The sequence below is a fragment of the Gymnoscopelus braueri genome (genome assembly GCF_963280865.1).
Source record: "Gymnoscopelus braueri genome assembly, chromosome: 7".
Classification (NCBI taxonomy): Eukaryota; Metazoa; Chordata; class Actinopteri; order Myctophiformes; family Myctophidae; genus Gymnoscopelus; species Gymnoscopelus braueri.
This window is the reverse complement of record NC_137608.1, coordinates 56,988,560-57,009,511: the sequence shown is the minus strand read 5'-3', so window position 1 is coordinate 57,009,511 and position 20,952 is coordinate 56,988,560. Positions and strand designations below refer to the sequence as shown.

Genomic DNA, 20,952 nt, shown 5'->3' with positions numbered 1-20,952 from the left:
GATCATCAACACACCATCTAGATGTTCAGTGTAAGTGGACTAAACTTTTCAGGTTATTTTTTTACACACAGCAACACAACAGCATCATTTGTTGAAGCGTGTTTAGTTTTTGTGTCATAAAGAAGGCTTTTAAAGTGACATAAATGTTTCTCCAACAGATGGTCCCAAGAATGTCCTTTTGGCAGTAAGTCCACCAGGAGATGTTGTCAAAGGAAGCTCAGTCACTTTCACCTGCAGCAGCAGTGGATCAAATCCACCAATCCAGAATTACATCATTTTCATAGACAGAACTATAGTCTCACGGAAGAAGATAGAGACTATCTCTAACATCCAACCCAGTGACAGAGGAACATATTACTGTCAGGCATGGAACAACATTTCTACAGTCAATTCACCTGGAGTCACTGTTGATGTTCACTGTGAGTTTTTAATTTAACTAAGATAAAGTGTGTGTGTGTGTGTGTGTGTGTGTGTGTGTGTGTGTGTGTGTGTGTGTGTGTGTGTGTGTGTGTGTGTGTGTGTGTGTGTGTGTGTGTGTGTGTGTGTGTGTGTGTGTGTGTGTGTGTGTGTGTGTGTGTGGATGGAGATGGCCTGATTGTAGGTGTGGTCCTGCTCCTGAACTTCTGCTAAAAAACACACTTTTTACTAATACTCTGTATAATATATTTTATATTATATATCTTCTGTCGGGCAGAAACCAACTATGTCCAAAATATTCACTTTTCAGGAAATGAAAAAAAAAAGTTTTTAAAACAACACTGCCTCATCAAAGTCGGCATGGTGACTTTATACATTGTCAGTATGAAGCAGCTGCTGTAGCTAGACATAGAAAACTGTACAACTGTTTGTTGCTATACTGTTAGACAGGTTCCATGTACTGTTACACTCACACTGTGGCGGCAGTGGCTCAAGGGTAAAGTGGCCGGGTAGAGTGAACTGGAAAACCGCAAGGTTCCCAGTTCGATCCCGGGCTGGGGCGCTCCCCTAGAGTTAGTATCGAAGTGTCCTTGAGCAAGACGCTGAACCCCTAATTGCTCCCGATGAGCAGGTTGGTGCCTTGCAAGGTTTCCTCCGCCACCGGTGTATGAATGTGTGTGTGAATGGGTTAATGGCACCATCAATGTAAAGCGCTTCGGATAGAAGCGCTATATAAATGCACCATTTACACTGTATTTAACACAGAAACCTGTTGTAAAGCTAGACAGGTTCCATGTACTGTTACACTCAAACTCATTTATTTGATATTTTTTCTCTTCAGCTCTCAAGGTTCAACCAACAGTCCACACAACAGGTAAATAAATATGAACAAACAACTACACATCATAATAAGCTAAAATGTTTTTTCTTCTAATCAAAGTAATATTACCTTTTTACTGCGTATTCTATTGTCTCTTTACAGAGTCTGGTGATGTCAGGTTGGTGGAAGGAACTAGTAACTGTACTGGTAGACTGGAAGTGAAACACCAGGGAGATTGGAAACCAGCAGCTGATGTTACGTCTACCTGGAACCTGAATTCATCATCTGCAGTGTGTAAACAGCTGAACTGTGGCTCAGCTGTTGACACAAAATGGAGTCCTGGTTCTAAACGTCCTGTATGGTTGATTGCATCTTCCTGTGTTGGATCTGAATCTTCACTGAAGGAGTGTGTAACACTGCAGTCTGGTAGTTCTGGGGACAGACTGGAGGTGATATGTTCAGGTAACGAACAATAACTTCAACATTGACACAAATCTATACTGTCTCGTATTCTGTCTGTCTGTCTAAATTATGTCTATCTATTAGGGGTGTAACGATACATTTTAACAGCAATACGATACGCATCATGATACATGGTCGACGATACGGTACATGAACGATATTGGTTCATTCATGGCGATACGATTCAATGATACAGATAGATAGTATCTATCTATATGTGGTGTGATGCGAGAGTACGTACTAGCCAACACCAATCTATCCATCTATCTATCCTTTTGATTGATCTGGTGACTTGTATTGGCGTGTTTTTTCAATTACTTTTGTAATTATTTTTTTCTAATTTGTTATATAAAAAATATAAAATATAATTAAAAAAAGTAAATTGAATAAATGAAAAAAATTATTGAAAAAAACACACCAGAACCAGACGGGTGTTGTCAATGAATGAAGTTACGATGGTTTGTATAGGATATATAGTTTATCAAAATGAAAATCAAATATCCAAATACTGAATCAAGCAACTTAAAATTATTATTATTAATATTATTAGATTATAGACATTAAAATGACACCAAACACGTTTGAAAGTGAAATATCCCTTTATTGGTATATTTACTTCTATTTGCTTTAATACATGAACACTCTTAAATGCACGCACGCTCACACGCACCCACGTACGCGCGCGCGCACACACACACACACACACACACACACACACACACACACACACACACACATACATATATATCCTGCTCTTTCTAGCTCTCATGTTATGTCTCCGTCTTGTCCAGCCCTGTTCTCCCAGTGTGGCAGACCTGAGCCTGGTGATACGACCAGGATCGTGGGAGGCGGGCCGTCTCTTTCTCTGCATCATCCATGGCAGGTGTCTCTGCAGCGCAGAACCAAAGGCTCATCAGAACCGTTCACACATGTATGTGGAGGCGTCCTCATTGCATCCTGTTGGGTCCTCACTGCTGCTCACTGCATGTAAGCTGCTATAAATTATTATTTATTGTAATATGCAATGACAGAAAACATCCTGCCTCTGGATTATTTTAGACAAATATGTCCTGAAGCCACAATGACTTAGTGTCATTCAGCATTTATCACAGTGGGATCTGGACAGAACAATCTATAGAATACCTCTTTACACTGAGCTCTCCTCCTGTCTGTCTGTCTGTCTGTCTGTCTGTCTGGTCCGTCCGTCCGTCCGTCCGTCCGTCCGTCCGTCCGTCCGTCCGTCCGTCCGTCCGTCCGTCCGTCCGTCCGTCCGTCCATCCGTCCGTCCATCCGTCTGCCGTCCGTCCGGCATGTACGTACAGTCACTATGCAACCACGATTCCATTAGACAAAAGAGGCTGGAGTTTTTGCGTTCACAGTCATAGTCCCCAACTCATCAGCTCCGGTCCAGTCCCCAACTGATCGTACATTACGACCAGTGCTAATTTCATCGACTAAAAATATGACAAAAAAATTTGGTCGACTACCTTTTTCACTGATGAAAACTAAATAAAAACTAAGCTATGATGACTAAAACTAAGACTAAATATATTGTCAACATAAAAACTAGACTAAAATGCTAGTGAGGGATCTAGTGGAGAAGAGATCCAGTAGAACTAAAAGACAAGTCATTTTATGTTGCGCTTGGGCGTTGCGCTCTGACAATAGCAGATCTACAAGCTCATAACGTGTTGCGCGTTATGAGCTTGTAGATCGACTATTTTCAGCATGCAACCAAGTATAAAATTAACCATTACGATGCCATCAAGGCCTGCCAAAATACATTTGTATTGTACACTGTACATTTAGTCAACTAAAATATCATGATAGTCGACTAAAACTAGACTATAACTAAAACTAAATTAAATTGTATTCAAAAGACTATGACTAAACTTAATCGTAATTTGCTGTCAAAATTTGCACTATTTGTGACCATGTATGGAAACAGCAAAGATATAGTTTTTCCTCTGTTCTCGCTTCTCCCTCACGTGATTTAACTTCTACCACACTCCTTTCAACCGCCAGTTCAAGAATATCATCCTTGCGTGACACAGAATGTTGTCCCTTGAAAGAGAGAAGCTCTTCTCTTGTGTAGCGGATGTGCACTCCCCACACATCACGCACCAATCCAGACAGTGTCCCCACAGCGCGTCCATCCGCTTCGGAATCGCTTCGGAATCTCCTTCCCTGGAAAACCACTGAAAAACACTGACGGTTCTCCCACGTCCCGTGACCAAATCCAGCGCTGTGCGAGAAAAACATGGCCGACGCCATCGTCCTATTGTTTTAATTCGATCAGAAAAGGCTACAAGAAACACAGGCTAAAAGAAATGTGCAAAATAGGCAATTACCTTAATTATTTGTATTAATTATTGACCTAATGTGACCTCTGCTATCTATGTATCTACCTGATTTGAAAGAAGATTGACTTTTATTTAACATAATGTTTGTTCAGCAGCCACAACAGGTCCAAGGACATGCAGGTGGTCTTGGGCGGAGTGTACCTTGCGAGAAATGAAGACTCTGACCAGGTGATCCCTGTGGGGAGAGCCATCGTTCATGAGGATTACAGGCAATCAAGGTTCTCTGATAGTCGTCTCTCCGCTTCTCATAGTGACATTGGTAAGGACATGAATTGACAAACGAGCATTCTGTTATATGTATATGGAGTGGTGGAAAAAGTGCTCAAATGTTTTACTTATGTAAAAGTATCAATACTGCTATGTAGAAGTACTCTGTTACAAGTCAAATACATCTGAACTAGTTAACAGAATCAGAACATCTGAACTAGTTCACAGAGCCAGAACATCTGAACTAGTTCACAGAGTCAAGACATCTGAACTAGTTCACAGAGTCAAGACATCTGAACTAGTTCACAGAGTCAAGACATCTGAACTAGTTCACAGAGTCAAGACATCTGAACTAGTCCACAGAGTCAAGACATCTGAACTAGTTCACAGAGTCAAGACATCCGAACTAGTTCACAGAGTCAAGACATCCGAACTAGTTCACAGAGTCAAGACATCTGGACTAGTTCACAGAGTCAAGACATCTGAACTAGTTCACAGAGTCAGAACATCTGAACTAGTTCACAGAGTCAAGACATCTGAACTAGTTCACAGAGTCAAGACATCTGAACTTGTTCACAGAGTCAAGACATCTGAACTAGTTCACAGAGTCAAGACATCTGAACTAGTTCACAGAGTCAAGACATTTGAACTAGTTCACAGAGTCAGAACATCTGAACTAGTTCACAGAGTCAGAACATCTGAACTAGTTCACAGAGTCAAGACATCTGAACTAGTTCACAGAGTCAAGACATCCGAACTAGTTCACAGAGTCAAGACATCTGAACTAGTTCACAGAGTCAAGACATCTGAACTAGTTCACAGAGTCAGAACATCTGAACTAGTTCACAGAGTCAGAACATCTGAACTAGTTCACAGAGTCAAGACATCTGAACTAGTTCACAGAGTCAAGACATCTGAACTAGTTCACAGAGTCAAGACATCTGAACTAGTTCACAGAGTCAAGACATCTGAACTAGTTCACAGAGTCAAGACATCTGAACTAGTTCACAGAGTCAAGACATCTGAACTAGTTCACAGAGTCAAGACATCCAAACTAGTTCACAGAGTCAAGACATCCGAACTAGTTCACAGAGTCAAGACATCCGAACTAGTTCACAGAGTCAAGACATCTGAACTAGTTCACAGAGTCAAGACATCCGAACTAGTTCACAGAGTCAAGACATCCGAACTAGTTCACAGAGTCAAGACATCCGGACTAGTTCACAGAGTCAAGACATCTGAACTAGTTCACAGAGTCAGAACATCTGAACTAGTTCACAGAGTCAAGACATCTGAACTAGTTCACAGAGTCAAGAAATATGAACTAGTTCACAGAGTCAAGACATCCGAACTAGTTCACAGAGTCAAGACATCTGAACTAGTTCACAGAGTCAAGACATCTGAACTAGTTCACAGAGTCAGAACATCTGAACTAGTTCACAGAGTCAAGACATCTGAACTAGTTCACAGAGTCAAGACATCTCGCACATACATACATACATAGATATGTGAACGCACATACATACGTACAGAGATATTTGAACACATACATACGTACAGAGATACGTGAACGCACATATACATACGTACAGAGATATGTGAACATATGTGAGATTCTGTGCATTCATTGTAAGACATCACCTCCTTTTATGTTAAAACGTTTGCTGGGACAGAGTATGGGCTGTGTCTAATAGAAAAAAATATTACCATCCTTAGAACCCTGTGCTCTCATTGAGATACTTATTAGCAAAATAAAAATAAAACATTTTTCAATAAGCTTTTAAAATGTCTATATTTGTACTGATGATCCTAGCACTACACTGTCACTATGTATTTGATGTATTACCTTGTGTTTACCTTGCTTTACTGTAAGTATGCTAAATGCCTAAATTGTAAATTGTTGTCAGATATGCTAAAGTACCATTCTCTGTGTCAGCTTTACTTCAGCTGAATGTCACCCGAAATCTTCTCTGTGCTGTGGAAACCCGCTACGTTAAAACTGCCTGTCTGCCAAACCAGCAATTCCCTGATGGCAAGGAGTGTGTGGTCTCTGGATGGGGTCGCACTGGTATGTATCTATCTACACATTACCACCTGATCTGAATCACTGGTATGTATCTATCTACACATTACCACTGATCTGATTCACTGGTATGTATCTATCTACACATTACCACTGATCTGAATCACTGGTTTGTATCTATCTACACATTACCACTGATTCACTGGTATGTATCTATCTACACATTACCACTGATCTGAATCACTGGTATGTATCTATCTACACATTACCACTGATCTGATTCACTGGTATGTATCTATCTATACATTACCACTGATCTGATTCACTGGTTTGTATCTATCTACACATTACCACTGATTCACTGGTATGTATCTATCTACACATTACCACTGATCTGAATCACTGGTTTGTATCTATCTACACATTACCACTGATTCACTGGTATGTATCTATCTACACATTACCACTGATCTGAATCACTGGTATGTATCTATCTACACATTACCACTGATCTGATTCACTGGTATGTATCTATCTATACATTACCACTGATCTGATTCACTGGTTTGTATCTATCTACACATTACCACTGATTCACTGGTATGTATCTATCTACACATTACCACTGATCTGAATCACTGGTTTGTATCTATCTACACATTACCACTGATTCACTGGTATGTATCTATCTACACATTACCACTGATCTGAATCACTGGTATGTATCTATCTACACATTACCACTGATCTGATTCACTGGTATGTATCTATCTATACATTACCACTGATCTGATTCACTGGTTTGTATCTATCTACACATTACCACTGATTCACTGGTATGTATCTATCTACACATTACCACTGATCTGAATCACTGGTTTGTATCTATCTACACATTACCACTGATTCACTGGTATGTATCTATCTACACATTACCACTGATCTGAATCACTGGTATGTATCTATCTACACATTACCACTGATCTGATTCAATGGTATGTATCTATCTATACATTACCACTGATCTAATTCACTGGTATGTATCTATCTACACATTACCACTGATCTGATTCAATGGTATGTATCTATCTATACATTACCACTGATCTAATTCACTGGTATGTATCTATCTACACATTACCACTGATCTGAAATCGGCACTGGGTGAAAACAAATTTGGTTACAAAATCATGGGATAAAAAAAAAGGAGTTTAAGTATCTCGGGGTCTTGTTCACGAGTGAGGGGAGGAGATCAGCCGGAGAATGGGAGTAGCAGGAGCGGTATTGCAGTCGCTGTACCGCACTGTTGTGACGAAAAGAGAGCTGAGCCAGAAGGCAAAGCTCTAACGAGCAATCTTCGTTCCTAATCTCACCTCATGGTCATGAAGTGTGGGTCATGACCCAAAGAATAAGGTCGCGGATACATGCGGTCGAAATTAGTTTCCAATGGAAACACAAGTTGAGTTTTGCAAGTAACATTTTGCAGCATGTGTCAAGTTATTTCTCTCTTTGTCTCTTTTCACTCTCTTTGTTCTTGAAACTCAGGGAATAACAAACTTTCAAACAGGCTGTTGGAAGGCGAGGCTCCCTTGATCTCTAATCAACGCTGCGATGCTGCCTATGGAAACCGACTGGATCTGAACATGATCTGTGCAGGATACATGAAGGGAAGAGTTGATGCCTGCCAAGTGTGTGTGTGTGTGTGTGTGTGTGTGTGTGTGTGTGTGTGTGTGTGTGTGTGTGCGTGTGCGTGCAAGAGGAAGCCATTCAGTGAGTGTCGGCATTTAGGCTTTAATCATGTCCTTTGTAGTTACAATACACTGCCAATTAAGTATTCTATCTATGTATACTGGTTATAGTCTTTATAATGACTCTGTATTAAACTGGTTGTCTTTACAGGGTGATTCAGGTGGTCCTCTGATGTGTGAACAGGATGGGATTCACTACGTCGCTGGTTTGGTGAGCTTTGGTCCTCCATGTGATGCGAGCGACAGGCCAGGTGTCTACGCCAATGTCTACAGATTTGTGGTCTGGATTCATGAGAAAATGTCTTATGATGTTAAACCTCTTGATTACTCTTATGATGATGACCATACCTCCATTCTGTGATAAGTGATAAGCAGGCATGTCGTAAGACAGGTTAAAGTTCACCTTCATGCAGAAATGACACAATACACAATGTTGTAATTAGTAAGTTACTGAGTATGCTGCTAATGTTACGAGAGATATTAAATTGATGATACTGTATAATACAATGTTACTAGAGATATTAAATTGATGATACTGTATAATACAATGTTACTAGAGATATTAAATTAATGATGATGCATAATGCAATGTTACTAGAGATATTAAGTTGATTATAATACAATGTTACTAAAGATATTAAGTTGATTATAATGCATAATACAATGTTACTAGATATATTAAGTTGATTATAATGCATAATACAATGTTACTAGAGATATTAAGTTGATTATAAGGCATAATACAATGTTACTAGAGATATTAAGTTGATTATAAGGCACAATACAATTCTTTGGCTATTTATTTATTTGTATGTGAAAATGTGTGCAAATCTTTAAATATATATGTTTAAAATAATATATATATTCAAAGATTTGCACACATTTTCACGATTTAAAAAAAAAAAGCAGATCTACAAGCTCATAGCGCGGCACTCGGAGCCGTGCTATGAGCTTGTAGATCTGCTATTTTTGAATAGCCAAAGAAATCTAAAATGACAGAGATGCGTCCCCGGATTGAATGGGTTAAGCTATAACTAGTTTGAACTTAGTGTGAGGTGATGCAACATGACTCCTGGAGATGCATAGAGATAGTGATCAGGTAAACCAAGAACCAAATGTTTTCGGCCAAAAATGGCCGCTCTATAAGAATCTATAGAATCTACAACACATCACAACATGTTGAAGATCAGCTATAGATTGTTGTAAAATGTATTTTTTTGCAGCAGTAGTAGTAAGTCTTGCTGAGGCGGAGTTATGGCAGTTTTATTTGTAGAGCATATTTCAACTAGGGCTGTCAAGATTACACATTTAAATTGTGTCAAGATTACACATTTAAATTGTGTCAAGATTACACATTTAAATTGTGTCAAGATTACACATTTAAATTGTGTCAAGATTACACATTTAAATTGACGATTGATTGTCACTCAAATAATTCGATTTAATTGTGTGTTTGGCCGTTGAACATTGGAAAATATGAATACAATTTCAATTTTGCCTTTTAGTCTTCGTAATCAAAGATTGCACAGGGCACAATAGTCAACTCCTTTTTTTTATCACCTTCTCCAAGAACAGTGTGCTGTTTTTGGCAGGATTCTACTGAAGAAAATGTGAAAATAAAACAATTGTAAAAATAAGCATATATTACATTAAATGAATACAATAATACATATTTACAGGAAACAAGTTATAATGATATTCTCTTACAGGAGAGCATGTAAATAGGTGAGTAAGCACACTGGAAAGGCCCAGGGTTTGCCTTAGAAACATTAAGTTAAAGTCAACCCAGCTAAGAGCTCAACAGATCCTTAAATGATGGACTGAGACCAGGATTTAACCCCAAGATTACAATGTTTTATTAAAGCATCAATGAATCAGTTAAAATCACTTTATTACAAAGAACTGTTTAAAACCATATAAAAGTATAGAAGCTGTTTGACCACAAGAGAGCGCTAGAGGATAGTCTGGAGCCAGACCAGAAGGGAATGTAGGCCAACAGGTAATGAATTGATCAGAAAACACATGCAAATGGTTAAAGGGATATTAGATTTTACAACATGTCTGGTGTCATTTTAACATCTACTCAGGCTTTAGTGTTTCACCCCAGACAGTTTTTAAGTTGCTTGATTCAGTATTTAGATATATGATATTCATGTTATCAGACACGCCCCCTTCCTATACAAACCCATTGTAACTTCAAACTCCATTTTAACCATGATAGATTCATTGAAAACACCCGTCCTTGGTTCTGGTGACTGATATTATCCTTCTATTACGTGATGAGACCGTGTTTTTGAATTTTTTAAAGTCATTTTACAGAATAATTGTAAAAAGAGAAACGTAATGGGAAAAAAAACTAGAAGGACAACATCAGTCACCAGAACCAAGGACGGGTGCTTTTGATGAATCTAACATGATTAAAATGGAGTTTGAAGTTACAATGGGTTTGTATAGGAAATATTAAATATCTGAATATTGAATCAAGCAACTTAAAAACTGTCTGGGATGAAACAGAAAAGCCTGAGTAGACGTTAAAATGACCCCAAACATGTTTGAAAGTGAAATATCCCTTTAAGTGCAGAGCATACCAAATTATTACGGCCTGAACCTATTCGTCTCTCCACCGTCTGAACGAAGCTCTCCACCAATCCTGCAGCACTCACACACAAACACAGGACAGGTTCATCTTCACACCATCAAAACATACCATACAGTACAGTACAGTGACACTTTATAATATCGTTGCTGTCGGGCAGAAACCAGCTAACTCCATGTTGACGCTTTTGCATTTTCTTCCATAAATCAGGGCCATTGAACACCCTTTACGTCTGTGTGTTGGTAAAACAAATATTGAACCAATGAAAAGCATTAAAAAGCGCTTCTGACAAAAGCAGCTAACTCCATTGGATCCTCAAACTTTCTGCTAAACCAGCTAACTCCGCCAAAGGGGGGTGGAGTTAGCTGGTTTAGCTGACTCCAGGCTCCACCCCCTTTTGACCTCCAACCTCATTGTGAGCTTGGAGGTCCATTTATCTGTTCTTATCAATGATGAACAAAACCTCCTAACTACACTTTTTGTTTCATTTCCTTAAAAATGAACATTTTGGAGTTAGCTGGTTCCTGCCGCACAGCAGAGATATGCTTCTTGGGGGAATACACTAAACATCATGAAGGGCAAACATAATTATTACACCAACAAAAAACACCTGATACTAAAGTTTAACAAATGGCTGAAAGAACTGACATCAAACTGTCAACAAAACTCAAACGCAGTCAGTGTCTAACAATGAACACATTACACACATTAACACACTGTAAAACAAACAGCTGTATAACCAAACATAACACACCTCTGATTATGGAAGTCTCATCACAGGGAAGCAGGACTCAGTAAGAACTGAAGCAGGACATAGTGGGACAAACAAAGTCAAACACAGAACAGCTACGCTTCACTTGAAACCTAAAATACATTTATTGAAGCAATTACATTGACTCACTTTCTAATCAATACGTCTTGTCTGTTGCATTGAGAGAAAGTCTAATACAATGAAATGTTGTTATTCTTTTGACTTTTATATCCAATGTTTTGGCCCAGAATATTTCACCATGCAGGATCTTTTCCCTCTGGACAGTAAAAGTGTCTGTCAGCCCACAGTTCATAAAGCACATATCATAAAGACAAGTCCTTTATGCACCAGGAGTCATGTTACACCACCTCACACTAAGTTCAAACTTAGCCTAGTTATAGCTTAACCCATTCAATCTGGGGACGCATCTGTGTCATTTTAGATTTCTTTAGCTATTCAAAAATAACAGATATACAAGCCTGTAGCGCGGCACCGAGTGCAGCACTACGAGCTTGTAGATCTGTTATTTTAGAGAAATCGTGAAAATGTGTGCAAATCTTTGAATATATATTTGTAAAGTGAACACTTGTAACTCAAATCTTTGCTTCTGGGGGGTCCCTGGAACCATTTTCTTTACAAATGTTTGCTTAAAAATATATATATTTAAAGATTTGCACACATATTCACGATTAAAAAAACAATCTACAAGCTCATGAGCTATGAGCTTGTAGATCTGCTATTTTTGAATAGCCAAATAAATCTAAAAATGACCCAGATACTTTCCTGGTCTAAATGGCTTTTTAAAAGTCATTTAAGGTATAACTAGGCTAAGTGTGAACTTAGTGTGAGGTGGTATAACTGGCCCAGGGTATTCCAAAGGGCTTCACACATTAATACAAATACAGTATAGTAAAAATGTACATTAAAAAGAGCAACTGTACAAAAACAATACAAAAACAAATGATGAAAGGGCATAAACAGATACTCCCACATTTACATACAACAAATACATGAAAATGATTATAGAATCATTAAAACATAAAACATTAAAGCTATTAACTGCCAGAGTATATACAACTAAATAAGGCCCAGACTGCCAGTGATTTTTCGATTCTCTTACCTTTTCAAGTCGTCACAGAATATTTATCTCCAGTATGATCCATCCCCTGATGGTTGCTAATCACTGAGGGTTTCACTGTGCTTCCATACGCAGATAAAAATAGTATGTTTCGGCAAAAATACATAGTAAAACACAGGAGCCGAGATACAGGCTTTTTTTCCCAAATACTTTAAACAGTCAATGGAGGAGTAAATCTTTGGATCATGTTATCTCCTGGTTCTGTGTGAGAAAAAAAGAAAAAACATTTTTTTTAATGTTTAAAAAAAAATACGTTCCAAACTCATCGTTGGCAGGGTGAACCCTCAGGGTGAGCCCTCAGGGTGAGCTCTGTCAGAAATCGACGCATTAACTTGTCCATGGCAGTCAATGAGTTAAGGAGTTAACAACATGTCTGATGCCTTGAATCTTGTCATTAAAAAGAATGGAAACTCATTACATTTGCTGGTAGAAACTAGTTCTGGTGATATAGTAAACAGAGGATTAGTTACTCTATATGTTTGGTGGTGATTAGACATGTTCCTCCATCTGTCATGTTTGGTTGTCCTACACGTCTGATTGATTGATTTATTGATTGAATATGTTATCAGGCATAAATGTAAAACAGCAAAAACAGCAGAAGTTCAGTTAAAACACTTTGTCTAAAAGGTCCGTCCAGAAAAGTCCTTGCGGTCTTGTTTCCATTGAGGTCCTTGGTATTCAATTCATAAACATATAAAGTGGCACCAACAGTTCAATATCATCACAAAAAAATGGAAAAAAATACTATATGTACAGAGTTGGAAAAACAACGGGGGAGGCGGGGGTGGGCTTGGGGTGAGAGTCAAAGGAAGGGGGGGGTGGGTCGTCTGTCTAAGGGAGAAGTGGTACCACCTCCCCTTTAGTCTCCTGAAAGTTGAATTCTCAGGGCTGTTTTAAAGGAATCCAGCGATCTACATTTTTTTCTGAGGGATGGGGTCAGACTATTCCACACCTGGTTGGCAGTGCTGTAGAAGGAGAATTTACCCATGTTTGTTTTATGGGTGGGTGGTACCAGATCGTTGTTTATGCTCCCTCTAGTATTGTGACTGTGGGTGTCGCTAACTTTTTGGAGGTATTTAGACAGATATGCGGGTATAGGGGGCATATCGGGAAAATTGGCATTGACAATTTTGAAGACCAATCACATTTTTTGTTGTTTAATTAACCCTGTCTTGTACCCTGAGCCAGCCTAGGCTGGGGAAATGTGAGGGGAAAAAGGTGGGTCATGGGTCCCAGGCCGAGAAGTAGTCGAATCAGTTTGTTTCTCTATCTAAGGACCTGAAACAAAGATACAGTATACATTTACAGGATAGACTGGCATTAAAATGTCATAAACACTTCAATAACTGTGGAATATGCAGCATAATAAAGAGATAAAACATGATTGACGATGCACAAAGCATTACCTCCACGTCCATGTTGTAGACTTATTGATGATTTGCATAGATTGGATCAACAGCACAGGAAGGTCTGGATGATCCTGTGAAACATGAGTTTAAAGTCAATAAGAGGTTTTACAGGATGTGGGTCATATATGAACAGTTTGATGAACAACAAATCACTGGTTTATTAAATAACAGATATCTCTGCTTACTGGACATTCACTCAACAACTACTTGTTGTACCTCAGAGTATAAATACCTCTGGACAACGTTATGACATGAGAACAATCAAACAGGTAAACAAATAAACATTCACGTGTACAACCTGGTTATTGTGATATCATGGTCAATATCAGTGGTGTAAAGTAACTAAGTACATTTACTTAAGTGCAATTTTGTGGTATTTTTACTTTACTGGAGTATTTCCAATTTTTTATACGGTTACTTCTACTCCACTACAAAGAGGCAAATGTTGTAGCCTACTTTTACTCCAATACAATTATTTGAAAACTAGTTTGAGTAACTAGTTACTTGTTACTTTGCAGATATAAATCATTAAATTATAAAACATACATTAACAACTTTAGCCCTATTTTATATGTAGGCTATTTGAAAATCAGATCTACAAGCTCACAACGCGTCGCATCGGGACGCGTTGTGAGCTTGTAGATGTGATATTTTCACAAATATTTGTACTTTTACTTTTGGTACTTTAGGTACATTTTGATACCAATACTTTTGTACTTTTACTCAAGTACATTTTGAATTCCAGACTTTTACTTGTAACATAGTCTTCTTGCAGTATTGATACTTTTACTTAAGTAAAACATTTGAGTGCTTTTTCCACCACTGGTCAATATCATGTCTGTCTGTCTGTCTGTCTGTCTTGTCTGTCTTGTCTGTCTGTCTGTCTGTAAAGACTGTCTGTTTGTAAAGACTGACCATGCTGCAGTGGGATGGACACGTCATCAGGAGCCTCACTGTGATTGGTCCTCTGGTCTGCAGCTGACACCTGATTGGGTCCATGAGCCTGAACGGGTCTGAAATTAAAATATGTATTTATCAAAGCTGAAGTATAAAAAAGCTGTAATTTACTGCAGTCATGTTGACAGAGATAAATACATTATAATATGTATTTATCAAAGCTGAGGTATGAATAAGCTGTAATTTACTGCAGTCATGTTGACAGAGATAAATAAATTATAATATGTATTTATCAAAGCTGAAGTATGAATAAGCTGTAATTTACTGCAGTCATGTTGACAGAGATAAATAAATTATAATATATATTTATCAAAGCTGAGGTATGAATAAGCTGTAATTTACTGCAGTCATGTTGACAGAGATAAATAAATTATAATATATATTTATCAAAGCTGAAGTATGAATAAGCTGTAATTTACTGCAGTCATGTTGACAGAGATAAATAAATTATAATATATATTTATCAAAGCTGAGGTATGAATAAGCTGTAATTTACTGCAGTCATGTTGACAGAGATAAATAAATTATAATATATATTTATCAAAGCTGAAGTATGAATAAGCTGTAATTTACTGCAGTCATGTTGACAGAGATAAATACATTATAATATATATTTATCAAAGCTGAAGTATGAATAAGCTGTAATTTACTGCAGTCATGTTGACAGAGATAAATAAATTATAATATATATTTATCAAAGCTGAAGTATGAATAAGCTGTAATTTACTGCAGTCATGTTGACAGAGATAAATACATTATAATATATATTTATCAAAGCTGAAGTATGAATAAGCTGTAATTTACTGCAGTCATGTTGACAGAGATAAATATTGTACTTACCTGGCACAACGAGGATCTGTAAATTAAAAAGAGAATAAGTTGTACCATAAGTCATTGAACCAAATAAAAACATACAGGCCTAATCTTTCAAGCAGTTTCTTCTTCATAAGAAAGCTTTTGAACCAGTTTTGGTTTTGACAGCAAATTTTGATTTAGTTTTAGTCATATTTTAGTCACCTGAAATGTTTTAGTTTTTGTCTAGTTTTAGTCGACTAAACATAAGATTATAGTCGACTAAATCTACAGTTGATTTAGTCGACTATAATGTATGTAGGCGGTGCCTTGATGGCGTCATAATGGATGATTTTACACTTAGTTGCATGCTGAAAATAGCCGATCTACAAGCTCACAACGCGTCGCGCTGCGACGCGTTGTGAGCTTGTAGATCGGCTATTTTCAGCATGCAACACCTGAGCACAACCAAACATAAAATGTTTTAGTTCTACTGGATCTCTTCTCCACTCGTCCCTCACTAACATTTTAGTCTATTTTTCTTTTGTGACGAAATTGCCAGTGTATTTAGTCTTAGTTTTGGTCATCATAGCTTAGTTTTATTTAGTTTCTATTTAGTTTTTGTCAGTGAAATAAGGTAGTCGATGAACATCGTCAAAATCAACACTTGTTTTGAACCAGGTGGTGGCGCTACACACACAGTAAACAATAAACTTCCTGTCTGTGAAAGGAGCAGTTGACAAACCTACAGAGAAGTTACTGTGACCAGCAGGGGGCGGTAGAACAGTTCTAACAAATCAAGTAATACAGTCATCTGAATTAATATTCCACAATACAAACAAAAACAAATGAACTGATATTAAAATCATTGGATTGGAACTTTAAAATGTGTATATACTGTACCATTCTCATAGTCATCAGAGTGCCTGATCACACCATAGACACTTGTGGTGCCTAAAAAAGAAAAAAACATTAATATCGACTTAACTTTGTTATTTCAAACATGGTTTCATTTAGCTCATTATTCTGCTAATTAGGCAAAACTAACTGACAGACTTTAATATTCAAAAAGGACATTTTTAAATGAATGCAGATTAATATTTCCTTTGAAATTATGAATTAAATTAGATTCAGATTAGAAGCAGTTGTCTTTCTCAGAAGAACTTGACAGAAGTGTTCTAAACGTGAAGCCTTAGTGCTTTTACGTTTGAGCGTGGAACAGTAAGACTGGACTTGCGGTCTTGAAAGAAAAAGATACATTAACAAAGTATACGTTTTTGCTATTTTCATGTTGTTTTGACAGGCAGCCTCTGTGGATAGCTTTAAAGCTCAGCTCAACACCTACTGTAGTTCTTCACTCTTGCTTTTGGTTGATTTTTAAATCTCTGTGTTGTCCTCACTGTATTGTCTGATTCACTGCCTTTTTTCTATTGTTCTAATGTTGTTTTATGCTTTTGCTTTTCTTTTTTTTTTGCTTTATTGTTAAATTAGTTGTACTTTTCCTGTAATTGTATTGTTGCTCTGTAAAGCACTTTGAGCTGCATGTCATGTCATGAAAGGTGATATAACAATAAAGTTGGTTCAAATACTGACGGTGCTGCAGTGGGAGGTACACATCATCAGGAGAGACACGTTGATTGGTCCTCTGGTCCGGTGCTGTGATGGATCAAATACATTCATCATGTAATATTACACTGTAGAATGTAGATACACAGGTACTGTATAGTGTTTAACACATCGGGTGCCAGAGGTTTATTAAAATATTATACGTTCAGTGCCTGCATTTCTTCCATCCACTTACGTTGATATGTTTCGTGCTGTAGAAGCCCCGACGCGGAAGTGCATGTAAACAAAGCGTGCGTGCGAGACGGCGGAGGGTCCCGACTAACGCCTGGAACAATAATATTTCCAACGCGATCCTCCATTGCAGAGTGATCGCCGATCAAAAACGACTCACTTCCACCACGTTAAAAAGAAAGATATTAAGCTTTTAGTCAAGGAGTTAACATTGGAAAGGCCGACCGGAAGGATTTTTGACATGGATCCACATCCGGCCTCTCCTTCTCAGAAACTCCTTGGATGATCCCAAAGTTTCGTTAGAGCGCCCCACGTGGGCCCCACGTATAAAAATTAAAATTGGGTCAAAAACGGTCCGGACCGTTTACGGCACTCCTCGTTTGGATTATGAAAACCGGTCCGGACCGTTTATGTCACTCATTGTGTTAAACATGTGTTATAGACTCATAAAAACACTGCTGATAGACATTTAACAAACAAAACAGGAGAATAGAACAATACTCTTATTTTAACTTACATACACTGGTTTCAAACATGATGTATTATGTCTACAGCCTAAAGTCACCTCATTTAAAACAAGGCACAGTAATGCAGGGTAATCAATAGTCTCTCCATGCCTTTCGGCCTGGTGGAGACAACAAGGTAATCAATAGTCTCTCATAGGATGAAGCAGTGCTTGTGATTTTAGGGTTTTTAGGGTCATAGTGACAAACTTTATGTACATGAGAACCTTCTATAGATGTGGTTATATGTCATGTTGGACCTACTTTATTTATCTTTTTTTTGTTTGTTTTACAAGCTTGGGCAGATACAGGTTTTATAAACAACATTCAAAGAACCTCTCACCCAAACATGACTTTGTTTTTATTGATGAGTCACCCCCCCATGGAGACTTGAATTCATGGATACTTTTTGGCCAATAATTTGGCCAGCGGACCGGTAGGCAGCGGTTCCGGTAGGAGACACAAAGAGTCTACTTTGTGTCTCCTACCGCAACCACTGGTCATCAAATTATTGTTTTAGGAATGAGACAAAAACTAAAACATATCCATGAATTCAAGTCTCTCCATGTGGTGACTAATCTATAGAAACTAAGTAATTTTGGGGGTGAACTCTCCCTTTAAGCTTCATGGGATTATCCTATACGCTGAGGAGGTGTTTGTTCAGTCTCTTCTTAAAGGCATCAACGCTACTTATAATGATACGAAGGACAGACTTCAGACCTACAGACTACAAGAACTACTGTAGACCCCCAAGGACGACTTTCTACAAACGTTCTTGTTCCAAACACCACAAGGAACAGTTCCCTCATGTCCTGTAGAACCTGACAGCTTTTCTGAATGTCTGAACAGTATTAGTCTGCGTAGCCAGACAACTATTCCACTATCTATATAGAGTCTGGAACTACACCTCCTGAATGTTATATAGAGTCTGGAACTACACCTCCTGAATGTTATATAGAGTCTGGAACTACACCTCCCCAAATCCGAGAGAGGAAGCTGGCACTTCACAAACATATATTTTAAAATATCTTTACATTTTATTTTTTAATTTCCATTTCTGCTTAATATCAAGCTATAAATGCTGAGATGATTTAGATTTATATCAGGATAAATGTGCGCGACTGTAAAGAGGAAACGGAAGTGGGGAGGAGGCTTCAGATCCACTTTATATGTTAATCATGATCAGAGCGTCTGAGTCACAGACTGTATGACCGGAAACAACCGGAGACTGGATCATTGTTGACGTACCTCTGCATTTCCTCCAGAGACACAGAGCCAGAATCATCAGAAAGATGCAGACTCCTCCAGCACACACAGGGTAGACATATGGAGGCAGAGAGGGAGGGTCCGGTTGGTCCTTGTCATAGGAGGTTGGAGAATCTGTAGACACAGATTCCTCTTAATGACACATTTTAAGCACAGTGAATCTCTGTTAACCACATGAACCCTAGTGCAGTGGTTCTCTTTTTCTTGTCCAAGGACCCCCAAAATGATATGTATTTGGCCAGGGACCACCATCTCAAAATATGCTGTCCCAGGGACCCCCATGAAGCAAAGATTTGAGTTCAACTTAAGAGAGCTTTCACACCATAAGATGAATGCAATGATATTTATTGATAAAGACAGATGACATGAATGCAGTAGTATGCATGTATGAATAATACAATTATATTAGATACTGCAAGTTTAACACTTTGGCGCGGGCCCCATCGCAGGAGAAGAATCAGATCAGATCCGTCCGGATCAGATCCTGCCTGCTGAAGGCAGGGGGCTCTTCAGGAGCCCGCCCCAAAAAGAGATGAAATGGAATACATACCTGGCAGGACGTATACAAACGCAGATGGAAGGAAGGTGATATTCGCGTGAAGAGGCTGGTACACTGGACCCTCGGCACGGAGGCTTCTATAAAGAGAAATAAGACAGGCTCCTGCTGCTATAGGAGCCCTCACGACTGAAGGCTCGCAGGAGGTAAATTAACTGCCCCTGCTGCTATAGGGGCCCTCACGACTGAAGGCTTACAGGAGGTAAATGAACTGCTCCTGCTGCTATAGGGGCCCTCACGACTGAAGGCTTGCAGAAGGTAAATTAACTGCTCCTGCTGCTGTAGGGGCCCTCACGACTGAAGGTTTACAGGAGGTAAATTAACTGCTCCTGCTGCTGTAGGGGCCCTCACGACTGAAGGTTTACAGGAGGTAAATTAACTGCTCCTGCTGCTGTAGGGGCCCTCACGACTGAAGGCTTACAGAAGGTAAATGAACTGCTCCTGCTGCTGTAGGGGCCCTCACGACTGAAGGCTTGCAGAAGGTAAATTAACTGCTCCTGCTGCTGTAGGGGCCCTCACGACTGAAGGCTCGCAAGAGGTAAATTAACTGCTCCTGCTGCTGTAGGGGCCCTCACGACTGAAGGCTCGCAAGAGGTAAATTAACTGCTCCTGCTGCTGTAGGGGCCCTCACGACTGAAGGCTTACAGGAGGTAAATTAACTGCTCCTGCTGCTATAGGGGCCCTCACGACTGAAGGCTTGCAGGAGGTAAATTAACTGCTCCTGCTGCTGTAGGGGCCCTCACGACTGAAGGCTTACAGGAGGTAAATGAACTGCTCCTGCTGCTGTAGGGGCCCTCACGACTGAAGGCTTACAGGAGGTAAATGAACTGCTCCTGCTGCTGTAGGGGCCCTCACGACTGAAGGCTTACAGGAGGTAAATGAACTGCTCCTGCTGCTGTAGGGGCCCTCACGACTGAAGGCTTGCAGAAGGTAAATTAACTGCTCCTGCTGCTGTAGGGGCCCTCACGACTGAAGGCTCGCAAGAGGTAAATTAACTGCTCCTGCTGCTGTAGGGGCCCTCACGACTGAAGGCTCGCAAGAGGTAAATTAACTGCTCCTGCTGCTGTAGGGGCCCTCACGACTGAAGGCTTACAGGAGGTAAATTAACTGCTCCTGCTGCTATAGGGGCCCTCACGACTGAAGGCTT

General features: G+C 39.1%; 2 protein-coding genes across 2 annotated transcripts; one reads left to right on the top strand and one right to left on the bottom strand.

The window, feature by feature from the left end:
* Positions 1-777: 777 nt before the first annotated feature.
* On the top strand, positions 778-8,401 carry LOC308089168 (hyaluronan-binding protein 2-like; the record flags this gene model as incomplete). The annotated part of the gene is made up of 8 exons (XM_080433733.1): positions 778-799; positions 1,259-1,291; positions 1,400-1,699; positions 2,491-2,686; positions 4,155-4,321; positions 6,206-6,337; positions 7,838-7,980; positions 8,192-8,401. The coding sequence occupies 8 exons, from the start codon at positions 778-780 to the stop codon at positions 8,399-8,401; spliced, it is 1,203 nt and encodes a 400-aa protein (XP_080289859.1).
* A 3,669-nt stretch (positions 8,402-12,070) lies between these two features.
* On the bottom strand, positions 12,071-19,693 carry LOC308089167 (uncharacterized protein; the record flags this gene model as incomplete). Its single annotated transcript, XM_080433732.1, has 8 exons — positions 12,071-13,803; positions 13,932-14,005; positions 14,850-14,947; positions 15,732-15,747; positions 16,587-16,637; positions 17,277-17,339; positions 19,232-19,363; positions 19,675-19,693. The coding sequence occupies 7 exons, from the start codon at positions 19,691-19,693 to the stop codon at positions 13,953-13,955; spliced, it is 432 nt and encodes a 143-aa protein (XP_080289858.1). The 3' UTR covers positions 12,071-13,803; positions 13,932-13,952.
* Positions 19,694-20,952: the final 1,259 nt, after the last annotated feature.